General features: G+C 37.1%; 1 protein-coding gene across 34 annotated transcripts in view; it reads left to right on the top strand.

The window, feature by feature from the left end:
• Positions 1-23,306, top strand: part of MPDZ (multiple PDZ domain crumbs cell polarity complex component) — a 184,785-nt gene that overhangs the window by 51,228 nt on the left and 110,251 nt on the right. For all 34 annotated transcript variants that reach the window (XM_070052001.1, XM_070052077.1, XM_070052031.1 and 31 more), the window contains 7 exons: positions 8,615-8,824; positions 9,551-9,690; positions 10,313-10,526; positions 11,298-11,426; positions 13,344-13,553; positions 16,878-16,992; positions 17,304-17,392. In XM_070052001.1, coding sequence (XP_069908102.1) covers positions 8,615-8,824; positions 9,551-9,690; positions 10,313-10,526; positions 11,298-11,426; positions 13,344-13,553; positions 16,878-16,992; positions 17,304-17,392 — 1,107 coding nt within the window. The remainder of the gene's footprint in view (positions 1-8,614; positions 8,825-9,550; positions 9,691-10,312; positions 10,527-11,297; positions 11,427-13,343; positions 13,554-16,877; positions 16,993-17,303; positions 17,393-23,306) is intronic.

Below are 23,306 nucleotides of genomic sequence, written 5' to 3'. Positions count from 1 at the left end.
TTGATAGATACAAAATTATTGACATTTTGATAAATTTGTTTTTCAGCAAATTTCATATAATTTTTTCAAAAAGTTTTCTTTGCACAAGCTTGTTAATTACATACCCATAGACTCTAGTTATGCACCTTTTATTTCTGATTTTGAGAATTTAAATCTTTTGCATTATTTTGATCAATATTGCCAGAAGTTTATCAGTTTCATTAGTTTTTTCATTCACGAAGACAAGTATTACTGGCTTGTTGAATTTTTTTATAATTCTGTGTTGTTCATTTTGCTCAAATTTGTTATTTTCTTCCTTTTTCCACATTTGGGTTACTGTTTTATTTTAGCATTTTGATTAGATGTTCTGCTCATTGATTTCTGAATTTTTTTTAACATTTAAGTGTATAAATGTCTTTCTAGGTGCTTCTTTTGCTGCATTCCACAATATTTTTATGTTTTACTTTCATTATCAGTTAAAATTCATAATTATTTTTTTCTTCGGCTTATGATTTACTTAGAAATATATTGCCTAAGTTATCAACATTTTAAAAAATAGATATTTATTTGAAAGACAGAGTTACAGAGAGAGCAAGGGAGAAAAAGAGAGAGACAGAGAGAGAGAGAGAGAGAGAGAGAAAGAGAAAGAGAAAGAGAAAGAGAAAGAGAAAGAGAAAGAAAGAGAAAGAGAGAGTCTTTCTTGTTCCCTCCTTAAATGGCCACAGTGGTCTGGGCTTTGTCAGGCCAGTGCCAGGAGCCTGGTCCTCCATCTGAGTCTCCATGGGTGGCAGGAGTCCAGGCACTTGGGCCATTTTGGGCTGTTTTCCCAGGCACAATAGAAAGGAGCTGGTTGGGAAGAGGAGTAGCTGGGACAGGAACCTGTGCTTATTTGGGATGCTGGTAGAGCAGGCAGTGGCTTGATTCATTGTGCTACAATGCTGGCCTCATATATCAACATTTTTGAGTTTTCATATTAGCTTTCTCAGTTGTTTTCTTATTTAATTCCACTGTAATCAGAGACCATCCCCTATATGATATCATTCTTTGAGATGTTGTAGAGACCTGTTTTATAATCTAACTGTAGTCTGTTTTTTTTTTTTTTATTTTATTTTTGACAGGCAGAGTGGACAGTGAGAGAGAGAGAGACAGAGAGAAAGGTCTTCCTTTTGCCGTTGGTTCACCCTCCAATGGCTTCCATGGCCAGCGCATCACGCTGATCCGAAGCCAGGAGCCAGGTGCTTCTCCTGGTCTCCCATGCAGGTGCAGGGCCCAAGCACTTGGGCCATCCTCCACTGCACTCCAGGACCTTAGCAGAGAGCTGGCCTGGAAGAGGGGCAACTGGGACAGAATCCGGCGCCCCGCCTGGGACTAGAACCCGGTGTGCCGGCGCCGCAAGGCAGAGGATTAGCCTAGTGAGCCATGGCACCGGCCTGCCGTACTCTGTTTAGCTATGTATTTCTTGTATTCTCAAAAAGAAAGAAAGGAAAAATAATATACATTTGGGCAAAAGTGAACAGCAAAGAAAAATTTATTCAACAGTTGTTGAGTAAATTCCATAAGTTTTAATTAGTTCAACATTTGTTGAATATTGTTTAGATTTTCTGTATCTTTATTGACTTTTTTGTCCATTCTTTCAGTTACTGAGAGAGATGTGTTAAAATTTCTGTTGATTTTCAATTTCTTTCTCACTTGGGGTTGTGGCTCATCTTCTCCTACATGTTTTGAGAAAATGTTTTAGATTAGTAAGGTTGATCTTTTTACTGAATTGACCTTTTACATCTGTAAGTTGTTCTGATACTTATTAATATTACTATTTATTTATATTATATATTAATACTTTTTGTCCTTTTGTTCAGTGTGTGTAATGTATCTTTTCCTATCTTCTTACTGTACTTTTTTTTTCTTTAATTTGAATTTTTGGTGAATAGCATGTCTTTGGGAGTTTTTTTGTTGATATTCAGCCTGACAGTTGTAGATTTATTTGTGTTATTCTGACAGTTGTATTATTTTACTTTATGTAACCCTTTTATAGCAGAATGTCCTTGAGTTTCATTCAAGTTTGTATATTAATATTTAGTTTCTTTTATTGATGAGTAGTATTCCATGATATGGATGTAGCTGTTGAGGGCCATGTTATTTGTTTCCAGCTTTTTCTATTAAAGTTGTTGTGAGTAGTTTTGTTTTTGCTTTTGTTTTTTTCACAGAGTTATGTGTGGCCATAGGTTTTTCTTTTTCTACAATAACTATCCAGGAGTGCAGTTAGTGCAGTGTATGGTAAACACGTGTTTAGTGTTTTTTTTTTTTTTTCAGGATACCCAACTAGTTTTCAATAGGACTATGTCAATTTACTTTCCTAGCAGCAATGTGCCAGCAGTGTAGTGTCTCCATATCCACACCATGCATATAGCTGTTCGTGATACTTGTTTGTGTTTTTAATTTGCGTTTCTTTAATGACTAAATGTGCTGGACATATTTTGTGAGTTTATTTGCCATCCTTCTTTGCTCTTTGGTGAAATATCTGTGTTTTTCTCATTTTCTCATTAGCCTTTTTAGGCATTAAATTTTCTTTAGATAGTCTGGATATCTTTATGAGGTGTAGGTGTCCTTGACTTACTTGATTCTGTTTTAATTCATACCTCCTAGAAAATGCAAGACAGTTAAAACACTTCAACTCCCTTTGTCCCAATCCTATATTTTGTGTAAATATATGATGCCTTATTTTCACATATGTTTCACAGTCTACACCTCTAGAATATTTAGTGTGATAGGGAATTCCAACTGATTTCCTCACACCTGAACTCTTATTCTCATCAATCTTTTCTTCACTTGAGCTCTTCTATCTTAGGTCATTTTCTTTCCTGTCCAAGAATTGACTTTTGTACAAATCTGAGGCAACGGTATAGAATAATGTTTGGGTGTGTGCTGTAAAGATGTTGGGCATTTAATGCATAGGTTTTTAGGTTTTGTTTTTATTTTTTAATTATTCCTTAGCATCTGGCTTTCATTGTTTTGCATGAGAAGTCAGTATTTATTCTTTGAGGATAAGGTTCCTTTTTGCTCTAGTGGTTAAGATAGTCTCTCTTTCTTGGATTTCAGCTGTTTTATTTTAATATGTTGTGCTTGTGAGCTCCTAAAATGGATACCAATGATCTCTGCCTTCTGATATCCACATTCTTGTATAAACCTTTATCCTTTGATGTGGGCTGGACTCAGTGCTTTTCTTCTCATAAAGAGAATATGATGGAAATATTGGTTTCTTTTTGATAAAAAAAAAACTTATACAGCTCTTATACACATTTTCCAATTGTTCTCAGTGGAAGAGTTACTCTGAAATAGCTATTTGTATAGGATGAACTTAATTGTAGATGAGCTAAGAATTTTTATTTTCTTGGGATGTTATTGTTGAGGCAGATCTCTTAGTGTACCTCCAAAAGAATAATTTGCTAAATGAAAATACACTGTCCATTTCTTCTGTAAGACATAGTAACTGCTGCTCAGGGCACTCACTAGATGTCCATTCGTATACTCTAGTTGCTGTGCTTTTCCAGCTAAGTGTGCAACTGTGAGAAAATCATTTTTAAGGATATTTTTGTCATTAATACTTTTTTAAAAGATTTTTATTTATTTATTTGACAGGTAGAGTTACAGTCAGTGAGAGAGAGACAGAAAGGTCTTCCTTCCATTGGTTCACTCACCAAATGGCCGCAATGGCCAGAGCTGTGCTGATCTGAAGCCAGGAGCCAGGTGCTTCTTCCTGGTCTCCCATGCGGGTGCAGGGGCCCAAGGACTTGGGTCATCTTCCACTGCTTTCCCAGGCCACAGCAGAGAGATAGATTGGCAGAGAAGCAGCCAGGACTAGAACCGATACCCATTTGGGATGCCAGCGCTGGAGGCAGAGGATTAACCTAGTGTGCCACAGCACCAGCCCCTATTAATACTTCTTTATAATGACTTCTTATATGGTATAATTTTTTCTGACAATAGTTTTCTTTTCTTAAAAGATTTATTTATTTATTTGAAAGGTAGAGTTAAAGATAGGCAGAGGTAGAGAGAGAGGTCTTCCATCCATTGGTTCACTCCCCAGGTGGTTGCAACTGGAGCTGCGCAGATCCACAGCCAGGAGCCAGGAGCTTCCTCCAGGTCACCCATGTGGGTGCAGGGGCCCAAGGACTTGGACCATCTTCCACTGCTTTCCCAGGCTACATAAGAGAGCTGGATCAGAAGTGGAGAAGCCAGGATTCAAACTAGCACCCATATGAGATGCTGGCACTGCAGACGGCAGCTTTACCTGCTACTCCACAGCGCCGACCCCACTGGCAGTAGTTTTTTATGAAAAATCATTTAAATTCTTTTGAAAACTATGGAGGTGAATTGATAAAGTAGTTGTTGTTGGATTAGTTATGTTTGCTCAAACTATAAAACCTTGGGAAAATAGCTCATAAAAATCTAGACGATTTCCTCAATGAAGTTAGGTTTCAAGTGCCCAAATTCGGTCTCTTAAAGAGACTGAAATAAAAAATAATACCATTTCTGTGAGCAAGGTTTACATATTAAGGTTGAGGCCTCTCATTTTTGTAATCATATTCAAGTATACCTTAAGTGTGTATCAAGGTATTAATGATTGAACATACATATATTTTAAGTTAGAACAAAGGGCTTAAGTTGTATATTTATCCTTTGTAATGATTTCTGCTTTATCTGAACTTTTGAAATAACTGAATCAATCTAATTGATTCTGACTAATTCTTATATACCTCAGACTCTTGAGTAGGTGTTTCATCTGCCTTTTACAAAGAATTTGCAAACATTTTACTTGAATAATTTGCACAATAATCATTTAAGTTATGTTTTAGGTAATAGTACTAATTAAAATCCATAAATTCAGTTAATATATGTTTATTTACTAAGCACATAAAAGCCCTTTGTAGACTGAGATACTGAGCCAGAAGTTAAACAGAGAACAGATAATTATTTGGTGACTTTTGCTCACTTACTAGCAACTTCCATAAATTATACAGATTGTTTATCTGTATATAAACATCACCAGATATTTGTGTTTGCTTCTGTTTGTTTTGTATTCCATAAACCAGGGATGGAAGTCAAGATCTTTTTATTAAACATTTATAGCATGTCTGCTATGAACAGACTCATCAAGGCAAATAAAATTCATTCTTGTTTGTCAAAGAGAATTCAGAAAGCCACTTTAATAAACAGTCACAGCAGAATTAAAAGGTATTTTTGTAATTTTTTCCTATGTGTGACAGTTTGCAGATTTTAAAATAAGACTTTTGTGTGATTAAATGTCAATTATATTTTTGAAATTAGTGAACTCTGTTATCTTAGCTTTTGTATTACGTAAATCTCAAGAGCTCAGAGGAAGCAGGAGGATTCCTTGACATTTATCAAACATTAACAAATTAGTAGAATACAATTGATATGAAATATATTCATATGGTTCTCATGTTACACTGTTGTACCTATTCTGCTCCTAGTAACTTTACTCTTGGAATGCCTTCATGCTTGGTCTCCCATAGTATCAAAGCTTCTACACAGTAGTTAATTTTTATAGATAGACTCTCTATTCTTGGAATGGGATTTGTTCATTCTGGCTTACCATATCAGAAGTCCAAATATTTTTTCCTATGCAAACATACCATAGGCATTAGGTCCTGGTGTGTGGGATCTTCAGCCTGTCACAGATTTCATTATGCCATCTGCTTCAACCTGAGCGGTGTATCTTCTGCTGGCAGACTTTACTGGAGTTGCCATGGCTCAGGATAAAAAAAAAATCAGTCTTGGCACCAGAAGCTTGCTTTTGAAAAAATAATAATTGATCATGCCTGCTGTAGATTTAAAAATAAGCACTTGAAAGGATTCCCAAAAGCCTCTTCTCAACACATTGATCTCTTTTTAATCTATGATTGTAGATAGCTAGTATAATCGTGGAATTTTTGGTAATTATGGCAACTTAAAGAGTTTTTTGTTTTATTTTTAAGAACAGGTAACAAACTCATTTAAGGATTGGTGATATACTGTGAAATATCTATCTGTGGATGCTTTTTTTTACATAGTGTCATATTTTCATAAATGTCTCTGTATGCTTTGTGTGTACTACAAAGATAATAGGAGCAATGTGATGGAAAAAAAGTCCAGGGCACAAATTACTTATTAGGTGTGTGAGTTTGTGTAATTGTATCATCTATCTGTAAAATGAAGACAATTGTATTTGGAGGGTTGCTGGAGGAAACTGGGTTAGAGTAGGTGCTTAAAGGGTGAATAAACATTTGTTTTGCATATATTAGATGGGAAAGAGTGAGAGAGTGAGAGGGAGAGAGGGAGAGAGAAGGAGAGCTAGCTCTCATTGCTGGTTCATTCCCCAAATGCCTACAGTGCCTGGGCCTGTGCTGATGCTTAAGATGGGAGCCAGGGACCCAATTGCTTGAGCAATACCTGTTTCCTCCCGGAGTCTACTTCAGAAAGAAGCTGAAATCAGGAGCTGGGGATCAAACCCAGGTACTCTGGTGTAGATACCTGAGTATCTTAACTGTTGGGCTAATCATCCACTCTTTGCAAATGTATACTAAACCCTAACTCTGCTGAGGACATAGAAAATGCAATAGTCATTCTGCTGCTAAAGAATTTCACATTCTGGTTTTTCTCCACCAACTGGCATGGAACTCCAAGACAACAGTGTGTTGTCAGGTGGTGCTTACTGCCTTGAAGGCAGGTAGTTCAGGGTAAACTCAAGGAGCATAATGACTAATGCTGTCTCGGGTAAGGTTGTCCATATAGGCCTTTTGTGAGGTGCAGTTAGGTGTATTGGAATGGAGAAAAGAAGTAACCATGTAGGTATTTGGGGCAGACTAGTGGAGTGACTTGGCAGTGGGGAGGTCAGCGTGGCTGGAGCTTGCTGGGTGAGAGGCAGTGCTAGGAGAGAAGGTCAGAAAGTGAGCCAGCTGTGGTTAAAGCAATCTTTCTGATCTATAGTCCTGTCTAAAAAGTCACATTTGTGGTACCCTAGAGAAGTACAAAATCAACACCGACTGTACTGCTTTATTAATTATAGAACTTTAAATTGGAGCTCATTGCAACAGGAACACACAAGTAATTAGGATTTTTTTTCCCCCCAAATGGTATGATCTTTTGTTGTTGTCACTTATATCTCTGTATCTAGAGTTAGGGTATGGGACTGCAGACAGCTAACCGACCCCTCTCAACACTTTTGACACCACTTGGAAAGAGTTAAGGTCCAGCTGCAAAGTTAAAGGGAAAAGGATGGGCAACACCACCCTTGCTTCTGATACCAACTGCAAGTTTGGGAGGTTCCTGAAACTACCCTCAGTTTTGATAACTTATTAGAAGGTCTCACAGAATTCTCTGAAATATATTACTCATGTTTATGATCTATTATCAGAAGAGGACTCAATTTAAAAGTCAGTTGAAGGGGGCCAGTGCTGTGGCGCAGTGGGTTAATGCCCTGACCTGAAGCGCCGGCATCCCATATGGGCGCCGGTTCGAGACCCGGCTGCTCCACTTCTGATCCAGCTCTCTGCTATGGTCTGGGAAAGCAGTACAAGATGGCCCAAGTCCTTGGCCCCCTGCACTGCGTGGGAGACCTGGAAGAAGCTCTTGGCTTCAGGTCTGCACAGCTCTGCTCATTGTGGCCATCTGGGGAGTGAACCAGTGGATGTCAGATCTCTCTCTCTCTCCTCTCTCTGTGTAACTCTGACTTTCAAATAAATAAATAAATCTTTTTTTAAAAAAAAAAAAGTCGAAGAAAAGAGATTCATGGTATGGAGTATGTGAGTGTTCCCAATGTGCAGCTCTTGTTTTCCTGGAGAAATGTTGTGCTTCCAGTATATGTGTGTGATAATGTATATGGAGTGTTGCAAAGCCAGGAAGCTCACCTGAGCTTGATGTCCAGAGTTTTTTCTTTTGATTAAATTAGGGTGTTATTAAATGGCTATGATTGGCTGATTGCTCATATGATTGAACTTAGATTCAGAAATTGGGCTTCCGTCATGATGTCTTGTGGCTCATCATGAGAAGCAATGATACTCTCCCTGATTTGGGAAATTTCAAGGTTTAGAAGTTAGTTTTTAATAGTTGGTGATAAAGTCCAGCTCTCTCTCTCTGGGAGTGACAAACTTCTTTCCTTCACACATTATTATAAAAACACAAGCAATGTAGAAAGTAAATGACCCCCCTGGAATCCTGTCTGTCAGAGATAACCAGTACCTATTCTTCAAAATGTTTAAAATATATATAAATGTCTTTTTTTGGAATGTGCATTGGTTCATACTATTCATGTTGTTTGATAAATAGCTTTTTTGCTTAGGACTGTGATACATATTTTTATGTCTGTTTTAATGAATATCCTGAAATTGAACACTGGAAATAATTCATTTTTTAAAAAATTTCACATTCATAAGTAGTGCTACATTGAACATTCCTGTATACATGTATTAGTATAGTATTCTGATTTTTTTTTCCTGAAATAAATTTCTTGAAATTGTTGGGTGAAAGGATATGGGGTACTTTGGAATTTCATCTGTACTTTATCATCCTTCTTGGAATGTTTCTATGAAATAGTTTATGGAATGTCAAAATTATTATTAATCTCTGTTATTCTTAGGTAAACATTGCAACTTGTACAACTTCAGATGTTGAATATGCTCACATTCCTCATCTTAGTCCAGCTGTAATTCCTACTCTGCAAAGTGAATCATTTTTATTATCCCCAAGTAATGGGAATCTGGAAGCACTTACAGCATCTGGTGCTCCACACATTAATGGAAAGCCAGCTTGTGATGAATTTGATCAGCTGATTAAAAATATGGCCCAGGTAAGAACACTTCTTTGTGTTAGTTGTGGTAGAATATATAGTTATCTGAGGAGTTTAATCAAGTTCTGCATAATTTGAAGAATACAGTAATGTTTATAACATCTGAGAAAATTGAATCAAAGTTGCTTTTGTGGAAGTTTGGATGCTTCAAATATTTTTAAGTACTTTTTTTTCTTATTTATTTATTTGGAAGGCAGAGTGACAGAGCAAGAGAGAGATGGAGACAGAGATAGATATGGACACAGACACAGAGAGAGATTTTTCATTCACTGGATCACTCCAAGAATACCTTCAATAGTGAAGGCTGAGACAGGACAAAACCAAGGAGCCTGGAACTCCATCTGGCTCTCCAATATAGGTGGCAGAGACCCAAGTAGTTGGGCCATGGTCTGCTGCCTTGCCAGGTGCATTAGCAGGAAGCTGGATCTGAAGCAGGGTTGCTGCAACTTGAACTAGCTCTTTGATACAGAATGCCTGTGTTAGAAGTAGTGGCTTAACCCACTGAGCTACAATGTCCTCTACTATTAAGACATTTTAACTTGAGCAATGTATGTTGTATTCCAGAACTATTCTTTAGTACAAATGAAACATCTCATTCTAGGTGATGTGTGCTAAAAATTATCTTAAAACATTTAAAAAATTTAAACAAAGTAATGCTACGAGTAAGAAGACTGTTTCTGCAGTAATTGGCTCTTGATTTTATTTCCTGTTTTGTTTCCTGACCAGGGTCGCCATGTAGAAGTTTTTGAGCTCCTCAAACCTCCGTGTGGAGGCCTTGGGTTTAGTGTTGTGGGACTAAGGAGTGAAAACAGGGGTGAGCTGGGAATATTTGTACAAGAAGTTCAGGAGGGCAGTGTGGCTCACAGGTGAGACCATTGCAGCATCTTCTGTTTTTGATACCACATTCAGAAGGTTTTGAAATAAAAAATCAATGTCAGACAGAAAAAACCTGGATGTAATCTACTACCAATGAGCTTTTAGAAATGACTACATGGTTGTGATAAATAGCAAGTCTTTTGAAATGAGCATAGCTTTTAAATATAGTCATTAACTCAATTGCATTTTAGTAAGAAAAATTTGATAACATTATTTTCATTGTTATTAAATAGGCTCTTTTGGTGAGATTTGAGAATTACTGTACTAGTAATCACTCACGATAATTTGAGCTTTGTTAATATTATCAAAGCAACAAGTGAATATTTGCATCTGCACTTTCATTTTTAGAAGAGAGCAGTATTCAATATTCAAAATGGAGGTTGAATGAGCAGCTGAAATAAAGATGGCTTTTAAATGGGGCTAGCTGATTAGGGGATAGCTATGGAATTACCTTAAGAGAGTTGATCACTTAAGTAGAACTGCATGAAAAAGCTTTAAAAAGTGTGGAAATTAGGAAACAGTATTAAAACTAGCCTGAACATAAATTTTAAAGAAGGTAATTTCCCTTGAGATCTGTCAAATATCTTTTGCTCCCTTTTGCATCTTTGATAGAGATGGAAGATTGAAGGAGACAGATCAGATCCTTGCTATCAATGGGCAGGCACTTGACCAGACAATTACTCATCAGCAGGCTATCAGCATCCTCCAGAAAGCCAAAGATACTGTCCAGCTGGTTATTGCCAGAGGCTCCTTGCCTCCACTTATCAGCCCCATAGTTTCCCGTTCTCCATCTGCAGCCAGTACAATTTCAGCTCACTCTAATCCGGTGAGTATCTAAGACTTTCAGAAGGAACCTAACCTGTTTTCTAGTTCTTTCTGGTTGTCCACACTTTCTAATTCCTGTAGATTCTTTGTACTTCTTAAGTGTTTGCTTTTTTATTCTTTTTTCTCCCTCTAGCCTGGAGTATTTGTGATTTCAATATGATTCAAAAACAGCTTTCAAATACAAGCTTTACTTTTCTTTGTGTCATTTTTTTATTTGATGGCATTCCTCCCAAAAAAAGAAAAAAGAAAAAAAACAAAACAAAACAGTAGTCCTTTTAAAAAAATCAGTTTTTATCTGTAGACAGATATAATTTTGATTTGTAAATTATACAATTATATTGTTACAGTTAGCTGTCAGTGACTTTAAAAAATCATGGAATTTGGAATCCTGCCCCAAGGCAGGATTATGCTGAAGACATTCATTTTGAGGGTGACAGGATTTTTTTTCCCCTTAATCTTTTTCCTTTCCTTTCCTTGTGTGTGTGTGTGTGTGTGTTAAAGAAGTTCTTTAAGAACCTTGCAGATCAGTGTCATCTTCAGCTGGTGAAATGCAATCATTATAGTGATGTATTGACAGTTTTAAAAAGGCTTTTATCAATAGCAGTAACAGTCTATTGAAAGGGAAGTATATTAAACAAAAGGGCCATTGTTAGGGCTCATTGTTATGTCTGAATTCAGTTATTTGATGTTAATGAAATACTGGTCACAAAAATATCCTCTCTAATATAAAATTTTAGTGTTTTATAAATTCACATAGGAGCTTTGCTTTTAGGTTCACTGGCAGCATGTGGAAACTATTGAACTGGTGAATGACGGATCTGGTCTGGGATTTGGCATCATAGGAGGAAAAGCAACTGGTGTGATAGTAAAAACCATTTTGCCTGGAGGAGTAGCTGATCAGGTAAGCTGCTTCATAGGTCTTCTGTGGCATTTTACGAAACAGTGCAGCTGCATCTCTATAGTCTGCTCTGTAGAGAGCAAACTTTGTCCTTAGGTAATGTCAGAGAAACTGAATCTTCTGTTTTATCGTGTTCACCATGAAATACCCTCTTAGAACTGGGAGATAAAGCTTCAGAAAGGGACATTTATCTTAAGATACAATTATAGAGAATGAACTTAAAACTTTAGCACAACAGACCAAAGGCAGGGTTGTTTTTTTTGGCCATTGCCAAGGTAGCTTCTCTTTGTATTGTGTAAGTCGTATTTATAAACTTAGTCAGCTGTTTTATAGTCACATGATTTTATGGAAAAAGAATGCTGCATTATTGAGAGGAAAAAAATAAGATTTAACTTGCCCCCTTAGTAAAGGGTCCTTGATATCATCTTTGCATATGAGCAGAGCCTATTTTTATCATGACAGTGGTTTACTGAAGCATTGGCTTTTTAAAATATTTATTTATTTGAAAGGCAGAATTACAGAGAGGCAGAGTCAGAGAGAGAGAAAGAGAGGTCTTTCATATGCTGGTTCACTCCCAAATGGCCACAATAGCTGGAGCTGCGTGGATCTAAAGCCAGGAGCCAGGAGCTTCTTCCAGGTCTTCCCACATGGCTGCAGGGGCCTAAGGATTTGGGCTATCTTCTACTGCTTTTCCAGGCCACAGCAGAGAGCTGGATTGGAAGTGGAGCAGCTAGGACTCGAACCAGCATCCATATTGGATGTTGGCGCTGCAGGTGGTTGCTTTAACCTGCTGCACCATAGCTTCGGCCCCAGCTATGATTTATCTTTTAACTTGACATATTTTGCTAGTTTAAATAACTCTTGCCTTAATTGTAATATATATAAATCTGTATTTTTACACGTGTATTTGAAGTTAAGTCAGGACATCAGGTTTCTGAGAAATTTCTTTTGGAAATTTTATCAGTAGAGGTGTTAACAGTAGCACAGTAATGTGAAAATTTTTGCTTGAAAACTTTGTCTTTGCTTTAGACAGTAGCCAGCAGCTCACAATGTCAAATGAAATTTCCCCAGCTCATATTTGCAATTATATATACACTTTATCTTTAACATAGAGCTTCACTTTCCCATAATGTACCTACTTGTCACATGTCACTTTTAAAATTCAAGTTAATTAAAATTAGGTGGAATGACAGTTCTGTCTCTCAGTTGGACTAGCCACATTTCACGTGCTCCGTAGCTGCTTGTCTCTAGTCGCTGCAGTATGGGGCAGTGGAGAATGGTTCCATCACTGCAGAAAGTTTTACTGAATGACACTTGTGTGGAGGCTGATAAGGCCCATGTTTTCTCCCCTTATCTGCTTGAAATTTTAGCTTCTCAAGGATTTCATCTGTCTGGGAACACTTATAATTGAAATGACCAGACAGAAAATTGCAGCATTAATACAATATTTCCTGGTGGTTTATATCATGTTTCTTAAATTTTTTATTAAAGGTTTATTTGTATTTTATTTATTTGTAAGGAGAAGAAGCACAGAGAGGGAAACAGAGACAGATAGAGGTTTTCTGTCTGCTGGTTTATTCCTTAAATGCTCGCCATAGCTAGGGCTGGTGTAAGCAGAAGCCAGGATTCTGGATTTCATTCCCAACTTCCACATGGATGGCAGCAATCTAAGTACTGGAGCCCCATCAGGTGCTGAATCCTACGGTGTTCATCAGCACAAAGCTGGACTTAGAAGCAGAGCCTGGACTTGAACCCTAGCACTCTGACATGGGATGCAGTGACCCCAAGTGGTGTCTTAACCATTGAGCCAAATGTCTGACCCCATAGCATGCCAGGGTTTATTATTCCCTTCCCCCTCATTTAGGATTCTTTGATGCAGTTACAATAACAGTGTCCCAATTCTTCACCGTTTTTATTCAGCATGGGCGATTATGCAGTGGAGACCACATTCTAAAGATTGGTGACACAGACCTGGCAGGAATGAGCAGTGAGCAGGTAGCACAAGTCCTCAGGCAATGTGGAAACAGAGTTAAGTTGATGATTGCAAGAGGTGCTGTGGAAGAATCTGCTGCACCCTCCTCTTTGGGCATTACCTTCTCCTCCTCCCCTTCTTCTACACCAGAGATGCGGGTGAGTAGGTAAAACAGTTCATGTGAAGCTCTGAGACATAGCAGTTAGATGACAGAGTTGTTGATTTAGAAACCGGAATTCCTTTCTGTTGTTCATATATAGTGCAAAAGAACAGAATCAAATTCTAATATTGAGATGCTTCAGCACTAGTAATATTTTATTAATCAGACATCATGTATAAATAGATGAAAATGGACTGAAGTGCACATTGTTATTTCATATTGTTTTTTAATCCATCTATTTCTTAAAAGGCAGAGTTTTATATATACATACACATACATATATATACACACATACACACATGAACATATATATATGTATATATGTACACAGAGAGAGAGAAAGAGAGAGAGAGATTGTTCTTCTAAACGCTGATTCACTCCCCTAAAGAGCTGCAACTGCTGGGGCCGGGCCAGGCTGAAGCCATGAACCCAAGTTCTTGTGTCATCTTCCTATGCTTTCTCAGGCACATTAGCATGGAGCTGGAGTAATGTGGCACAGCTGGGAATCCAACTGGCGCTCAGGGATGGGGCGCTGGGATCACAGGTGACAACTAAACTCACTGAACCACAATGCTGGTCCTCACATTTTTGTTTCTAAGCAGCACATTTGTGAGAATAATCTTTTGAAGCATGGCAAAATTAGCAACTCATACCCAAAATGTTTAATTCTTTCTCTTAATTAGAAGGCTTTCGTTAAGGGAGGTCACAGTTCTAATCATTCCCTTTCAACCACCTTTTCAGTCTACTCGTTTTTGTTTTGGATGTTTGAGAAATAGAGGTAGGCTTTATGGGAGTGAATAAGGCTTATTAAAATATTTTATTATTATTGTCTTAAGGTATGTCTTAGAACTGTTACCAGATTCTAATGACTAGTCATTGTTCTCCTCGTTATATAATTTTTTAAACAAAAGTTAGGCTTTGGGTCTTATAGCAAAAGCTTGGCTCGTAGATAAAACATTCCATCTTTGTTCTTGATATGAAAAGAGAATGAAAATTTTGAAATTATTGGCAGGTAGTAGTTTTCTCAGCTAATTTATTGGCCACAGACTACAGTGAATGAAAATATCTACAAAATAGTTTTATCTAGAAATCTCTTAAAGATTTAATAATGGAATTGCCCCCAATTTCTGGATGAGCTTTATATCCAGTGCAAGTCCTGTATTCTCTTCCTAGCTGAAAATGCATTTGTGTTTTATTCTATTAAAGTTTTTCTAAACATTGGCTACAAATTCTTTTTTTAAATATCTTAACCTTCTCCACAAGCCCTTTGAAACTTTATTAGAACACTTGAAATTTCCATGATTCTGTTGATTTTAGGATTGAGTTTGGTTGCTATTTTTGATAAAGAATTAAAGAAAGCTTGTTTATGGAAGTATTTAAATGACATTCTTTTGTGGTAAACAAAACATTTTATTCAGCAACATATAAATGAATGCAATACAGAAAACTACTTGATGTAATTGAAAGCTTAGAAAAATATCTATTCTGTGCATATCATCATTTCTGAAGCTTGTGCCCCTTTTAAAACCATTCGATAGTCAAATTGCCACCCTCTAAAATAGCACTCGCATAAGTCTTATTAAAAATAGAAAACACATTTGTTTCAATTGAAGCAGATTTCATCCTGTCATTTTCTTGTAATTATCTAAACTTTAAACTTTTGCTAAGTTTGCACAGATAATTATGTGCAATGAAAAATCAAACTTTACTGTAAAATTATATCTCATTTAGGTGAACTGTCAATGAGATACAAAGTTTGTTTAAAGGAAAGCAGAAAACATTACTAGTTAGCCCCAAGCTGCATGTCCATTAGAACCTATAATCTTGATTTTATTTATCTTAGGATTCCGTGTAGAATCTGTAACATCACACTAATATGTATTACCAATAGCTTATTGATGAATATTGTACCAGCCCACCAGTGCCCTGCAGTCTAACATGCAATTAATAATAACTCCACATGTTAGAGAAGCTGACATCTGAGAAACCAGCTTTCAGCTGTCATTCCAGGCATGACTGATGCTCATGTGGAAAGGCACACTTTCTTGTAAATAGTTTTTCATACTAAAGTTTGAATTTATAAAACAAATAAGAGGACAATTTATTTTTAAAGATTTATTTGTTTATTTGAAAGGCAGAGTTTAGATAGGCAGAGGCAAAGAGAGAGAGAGGTCGGTCTTCCATCCACTGGTTCACTCCCAAAATGGCCACAACAGCTGGAGCTGAGCAGTTCTGAAGTCAAAAGCCAGGAGCTTCTCTAGGTCTCCCACATGGATCCAGAGGCCCAAGCACTTGGACCATGTTCTGTTGCTTTCCCAGTCTATAGCAGAGAGCTGGATTGGAAGTAGAGCAGCCAGGACTCAAACTGGCACCCATTTGGGATGCCGGTACTGCACAAGGCGGCTTTACCTGCTATGCCACAGCACTGGCCCCTAAAAAAAAAAAAAAAAAAAAAAAAATTTAAAATACTGCTTTGGAGAATTTCAGTGGTTGTCAGAATAACTCATCATTTTGTTAATATCGTCTCTGCAGGATAGATTATTAACCCATATTCACGGTGTTACCCATCAATTCTAAATTTAAGATAATAATATCAGCTAATGTGATAGCATTACAACCTCTGTATTCTACTAGAGATTTTACACACTGTTTATCATTTAAGAGCAGGGACTCCACAACCAGACTATCTGGATTTAAATTCTGCTTCTACAGATTGCTTTTTGCTTCCAGGTTGCCCTTAAAAAGATTATTATTCCACAGTTTCCCCACTGAAAAATGTACAAACTAATTGTACTTACCTTGGTGGATTATGATAAGGGCTAATGAACTAAGAGATGCCAAGTGCCTATTCAGTAAAAACTGCTCAGTAAATGGTAGCTGAACTGGTAGATGTTTGTCTTTTCCTGAGAGAAAGTGATATTTAGAGAGATTAGCTAGCAAAGCTAGATTTGAATTTACTGGTTTGAATTAAAATAATTTGCTTTTTCAACTGTGCTACATCCTAATTCCCCTGGAAACAAAAATTAACCATCTCTGAAAATAGAATTGCCAATTAAAAAAACTTCGCTTTCTAAAATTTTGTATAAACAAACAGTAATGTATCTCTCTGATATGGAGAGTTGGGCCTTATTCCTGACACTTGTTTCTGAGTTAAAATGTGATTCTCAGTCCATGGTGTCTTGATTGAAAGAGTGATCTCTACTATTAACTCTTTAGCGGTGCTCTGTGATACATTAAACCACATGATTCATAAATTAAGGCTGTAGATATTTTTTAACTTCCTACACATCTAATTCTCTGTATATTAATTGGTTTGATTTAGGTTGATGCCTCTACTCAGAAAAGTGAAGAAAATGAGACATTTGATGTAGAACTCACGAAAAATGTCCAGGGATTAGGAATTACCATTGCTGGTTACATTGGAGATAAAAAATTAGGTAATTTTAAAATTAAATACTTCTTTAATTTTGGCGATTGCCTCTAGTATCTATGTCTTATGAAATACTACATTAATATTTTTTTTCAGATAGAGTATAGTGGTTGAAAAATTTCTTAGGAATAATTTAGGTGACATATTTAAGACATAAAACAGTTGTCCTATCCTGTAGCCTATGTTTCTGCTAGAGAGTTTGTGCGGCTTGTTGAAATATATTTCTCCAAAACAAGAGCTTCATTTGAGAGTAAAGGATGGCTATTCTTTGCTTGTGCTGTGCAAAATAAGTGAAAAATAACCTCTTTTTAACCTTAGAACCTTCAGGAATCTTTGTAAAGAGCATTACCAAAAGCAGTGCTGTTGAACATGATGGAAGAATCCAAATTGGAGATCAAATTATAGCAGTAAGTTTCTCATTTACTAATAACTGTGTTAATTTTCACCTTTGCATTTTATATTCTCCCAATTTACTTAGTTTTGAGAATAAAAATAACCCTGTGCTGATTTAAGCTTGCTTTGGTAATGTGAAGGGAAGCTGTCACAATTACTCTGTTTACTATATTGTGGCAATAAAATAGAGCTTTGGATAGAAACTTTACAGACCTCAATTCTAAAGGGAGTCCTCTTAATAATTTCTAATATATCCAGTATCTGGGTGTAATGAATTTGCTACATTGATATTACATTTGTACTGTACTTACACAAACTGCAAAGGTAAAGAGTAGCTGCCATGACAGTTAAGGTACTCAAATCTGAATTGGGATGTGTGCATGTTCTTTTAATCAGTAGAATATTATTGGTTTCATGACGGCAGCTTCTTTTAGCTCTAAGAATAAATAAAAATGAGAGAAAGATCCATTTAGTCTTCAAAAAAATCAAGCTGTTATTGTTATCTTGGTAATACCAGTTTCTTAAAGCATTTGGTTACTTCAGGCTGTATACAGTAGAATGCATCCTTCAGTTCAGCATTGAGTGTTCAATGAATACTAGGCTTCCCAAACTACTCCCCGAAACACAAATGTAAGAGACCATTTACCATTTACCTGGTCAGATAAATTTTGGAAAAGCTGGATATAAGAAAATATATTTAAAGTTCATAGAAAAAGGAATTGAGAGAGAAGTTTATTTTGTTGCAGAATTTTCAGAATCTATGCATATGAAGAACCTTCAAAAATTCATGAAAAATGCATATTATGAAAAAAAGCTATGGATGAATACCAAAAAGTTTTTGCACCAAAACCTTTTATTCCACTTTACATTTATTTTTTAAGTACCCTTGCATACAGTTTTCTTGGAATTCATATTGCACATTAAAAAATTAAAGATTCTGAGAAGTCCTGCAGTAGAGAAACCCATTTACCCCTGTTCATTATTTGCTAAACTTTGTGACTGTGGGATCTTCCTTTTCCCAAACCACAGTCTTTGAAGGACACCTTGGGGGATGTTGACTGATTTCAATATATATACTTGCTTAAGCTTAATTAACTCTCTTGTGTTTGCTCAGGCTCTTAATAATAGTACGAAAGCATGATATTAAGGTAAATGAGTCCTTGTTCATTGCTATTGTTCACAATACCCAAGACCTGGAAGCAGCTCAACTGTCTATTGATGGCTGAGTGGACAAAGAAAACGTGGTATAAAAGAGTACTACAAAAAGTTCACAGAAAATGAAATTAAAAATTAGGGTGGGTGCTTGCCCTAGACAGGAGGACACTGGTTGACATACCCACATCCTATGCTGGAATGCCTCAGTTTGATCCCCAGCTCTAGCTCTTGCCTCCAGATTCCTGCTGGTATAGCCTCTCAGTTGCAGTGGTCATGGCTCAAATGTTCAGGTACCTACCCCTCACATGAGAGAGATGAATTGTGTTCCTTCATGCTGATTTTGGTCTGGTCCAACTGCAGTCATTGTGGGCATTTGAGGAGTGAACCAGTGGGTGGGAGCTCTCTTTTTCTGTTTCTCTGCCTCTCAAATAAATAAATATATACATAAATAATTTTTTTATTTGACAGATAGAGTTGTAGACAGTGAGAGAGAGAGAGATTCAGAGCGAAAGGTCTTCCTTCTGTTGGTTCACTCCCCTAATGGCCACTACAGCCAGCGCTGCACCAATCCGAAGCCAGGGGCCAGGTACTTCCTCCCGGTCTCCCATGTGGGTGCAGGGACCCAAGCACTTGGGACATCCTCCACTGCCCTCCCGGGCCACAGCAGAGAAATGGACTGGAAGAGGAGCAACCGGTGCCCCAACTGGGACTAGAACCCGGGGTGCCGGCGCCACAGGCAGAGAATTAGCCAAGTGAGCCACAGCACTGGCCACATAAATAAATTTTTAAAATATTTTAGTCCAAATAGTTTAAAATCCATTCATAAAAGGGATTATAAAAAGTTTGTGAAAAATACAAATCATGAAAAACTATGCATTAATTTCAGTTTTGCATAAAAATAAATTTATAATTCCCATTTTCTGTGAACTTTTTGAAGTACCCTATGAATGTACAATGAAATGTGAATTTTTTTTAACTTTTATTTAATGAATATAAATTTCCAAAGTACGACTTATGGATTACAATGGCTTCCCCACCATACCGTCCCTCCCACCCGCAATCCTCCCCCTTCCCACTCCCTCTCCCCTTCCATTCACATCAAGATTCATTTTCAATTCTCTTTATATACAGAAGATCAGCTTAGTATACATTAAGTAAAGATTTCAACAGTTTGCTCCCACACAGAAACATAAAGTGAAAAATAATAGATGATTTTTTAAATGATGATGAAATCAGATCAGACCTATTGTCATGTTTAATCCCAGTGAGAGTCAAGTTGGGAATTGATAATTTCTTCTTTTTTTTTTTTTAACAGAAGATCAGTTTAGTATACATTAAGTAAAGATTTCAACAGTTTGCACCCCCAGAGAAACACAAAGTGAAATATACTGTTTGAGTACTCGTTATAGCATTAAATCTCAATACACAGCACATTAAGGACAGAGATCCTACATGAGGAGTAAGTGCACAGTGACTCCTGTTGTTGACTTTACCAATTGACACTCCTGTTTATGGCATCAGTAATCTCCCTATGCTCCAGTCATGAGTTTCCAAGGCTATGGAAGCCCCTTGAGTTCTCCGACTCTTATCTTGTTTAGACAAGGTCATAGTCAAAGTGGAGGTTCTCTCCTCCCTTCAGAGAAAGGTACCTCCTTCTTTGAAGACCTGTTCTTTCCACTGAGATCTCACTCACAGAGATCTTTCATTTAGGTGTTTGTGTTTTTTTTGTTGTTTTGTTTTCTTTTTTTTTTTTTTTTTTTTTTTTTTTTGCCAGAGTGTCTTGGCTTTCCATGCCTGAAATACTCTCATGGGCTTTTCAGCCAGATCCGAATAGCTTTAGGGCTGATTCTGAGGCCAGAGTGCTGTTTAGGACATCTGCCATTCTATGAGTCTGCTGAGTATCTCGCTTCCCATGTTGGATCACTCTCCCCTTTATTTATTCTATCGGTTAGTATTAGCAGGTACTAGACTTGTTTATGCGCTCCCTTTGACTCTTAGTCCTTTCATTTTGATCAATTGTGAACTGAAATTGATCACTTGGAATAGTGAGATGGCATTGGTACATGCCACCTTGATGGGATTGAATTGGAATGAATGTACAATGAAATGTGAATTTTTAAAAAGGTGAAAATCCTGTGTCTTGATATGTTAAAATATGGATGAACCCTGAGGACTTTGTGCTAAGTGAAATATACCAATCACAAAAAGACAAATACCATACGATTCAATTTATGTGAGGTTTCTAAGATAGTCAGACTTATAGAAGCAGAAAATAGAATAATGGTTTCAAGGATTGGGTAGAGGAGGAATGGAATGCTATTATTCAGTCAGCATAGTGTTTCAGTTTTACAAGATGAAAAAGTACTGCAGATCTTGCACAGGTGTGAATATATTTAACATTACTGAATGTATCTTGAAAAATGGTTAAGATGGTAAATATTATATTGTTTTCTACCACAATTTTAAAAAAGAGAGAAGTCCTTTATCTCTGCCTTTTGAATCTACATTGTAACACCTTGCCTCTTCTTAGGTTTAGTTCTGGGGATCGTCTACCTATGCCATCTGTTCACCTCTTGAAATCTACTCTAAAGATCAAGTTGAGCTTGCAACCTAATCTGTCTGTATGCTGCTGATGTATTTTCTCAGTATATCTCCATTTTACCATCCTGTGAAAATTAACCACCGTGTTTTTTTAATCAGGGAGAAGAGAGGGAGAGAAAATGAACAGAAATAGACTGTATATCCATAACTGACTCTGGTTTGTTTTCTATTTAGTAATGTTAAGTATATTCACAGTTTTCCATTTATTACCACAATAAATTTTAGAACATTTTCATTACCTTAAAAAGATACACCCTATTTACCAGAGTCAACACCTCGTAGTCCTAGCTGTAGCAGGCATTTGGGGAGCGAACAAGCATTTGGAAGATCCTTTTCTGTCTGTCTCTGTCTTTTGCCTTTCAAATGAAAAATGAAAATAAATAAGACAAAACAATTGAAATCCAAATCATCAAGTTATTAAAGGAAAAATGCATTTTTCCTTTATGTAGTTGGATATGAATATATGAATAAAATTGCTGTTAGGTAAACAGAATCCTACACGTTTTTCCTCACTGAACCTTCATTTTTAAAGAGTTACACAATAAAATCTATTGAATATGAAACACTTGCAGCATAGAATACATTCATTAATTTTATGTTAATTTTTGCCTTTGAGGTTTAATCAATATAAAATTAGAACATAGTTTTAAAACTTCCTCATAGGTACCACTATTAATAGTTTGTGGTTTAAAATTCAGAAAATTTCTATGTATTTATGTTTAAATAGTATCATATTGTATATGTCCATACCTTTTTTACTTAAAACAGTGCTTGGGTATTATAGTCACATAGGTACATAGAGATATATTATGATTAAGTGGCCTTATTCCTGGACAGTTATGTTGTTATAGTTATTATTATAAATAGATTGTTTTATAGAACTTTATGTGTCTTCTCCTAAGGAGTAAGACTAGAAACATTTGACTCAGTTTTCTTGCTGTGGTAGTTTCTTTAGATTTGGGTTTTGCTTATTTTGCTGTTTGGTACATGATCCTGTTCGCCACAGTTTTCTTACTTTGAATTTTATGTGATTACTCTCATCAACTAGAATGTTTATTTTATAGGGAGTTAATTTTATAGGGAGAGAATGTACTGGTAGGCTTTCCAAAATTTCTCTGACAATCTCTTCTGTTGCCTTCTCACACTTCAGCACGTTGACAGTTTGCCTGGGGACGATAGATTTGTTGGACAAGGAGGACTTAGTGGATATAATATCAACAATTTTAAAAAACTCGTTTATCGACTGCCACTTTTAGTTTTTAAATGGGAAGATTCTTCTCCTTCCCCTGGAGAAATCTTAGCAAGCTCCATGATGTAAGTTATTCTTAGAGAATAAAGTATCATATGGCCAGTCAAAATCATCAAACACAATCTGAATTTTGCAATTAAAAATTTTCCTATACTAAATAGTGTCCACATTGACACTACTCGCTAGGCCCTTTAGAAGTCTACTGTGAACTGATGACTTAGGGGTAGAAGTTATACCACCTGGCCTGTCTTTCCCCACCTATCTTCCCCTGCCCCTCCCCAACTTCTTACCATGCCTTCTGACCTTTGAGTATAAAGGTGAGGGCTGGAAAAGAAGGATGGAGGATGGGACATTTCGTCTTTGACTGGTGCTGTTGTGAGATGGCTTTGTACTGACTGGGCTTAGCAGGTACTTAAAACTGACCATTTCACGGCAGGCATTGTGGTGTGGTGGGTTAAGCTTCTGCTTGATTTGACTACATAATATATTGGAGTGCTGGAGCAGCAACTCAGCTTCCAATCCAGCTTTCTGCTAATGCACCTGGAAGGCAGTGGAAGATAGCATAAGTACTAATGCCCCTGCCCCACAAGTTGGAGACCTGAATGGAGTTCCTGGCTCCTGGCTTCAACCTGGCTCAACCCCTGCTGTTGCAGGCATTTGAGGAGTGAAGCAGCAGACAGAAGTGTGTTTCTCTCTGGCACTCTGCTTTTCAAATAAATAAGTAAGTCTTAAAAGAACCTGTCTGGGCCAGCACCACGGCTCAATAGGCTAATCCTCCGCCTGCAGCGCTGTTACCCCAGGTTCTAGTACCAGTCAGGGCGCCGGATTCTGTCCCGGTTGCTCCTCTTCCAGTCCGGCTCTCTGCTGTGGCCCGGGAAGGCAGTGGAGGATGGCCCAAGTGCTTGGGCCCTGCACTCGCATGG

The sequence above is a fragment of the Oryctolagus cuniculus genome, chromosome 1, assembly GCF_964237555.1.
Source record: "Oryctolagus cuniculus chromosome 1, mOryCun1.1, whole genome shotgun sequence".
Lineage (NCBI taxonomy): Eukaryota > Metazoa > Chordata > Mammalia > Lagomorpha > Leporidae > Oryctolagus > Oryctolagus cuniculus.
Note: the sequence above shows the minus strand (reverse complement) of the source record. Positions and strands in the feature narration are given on the sequence as shown.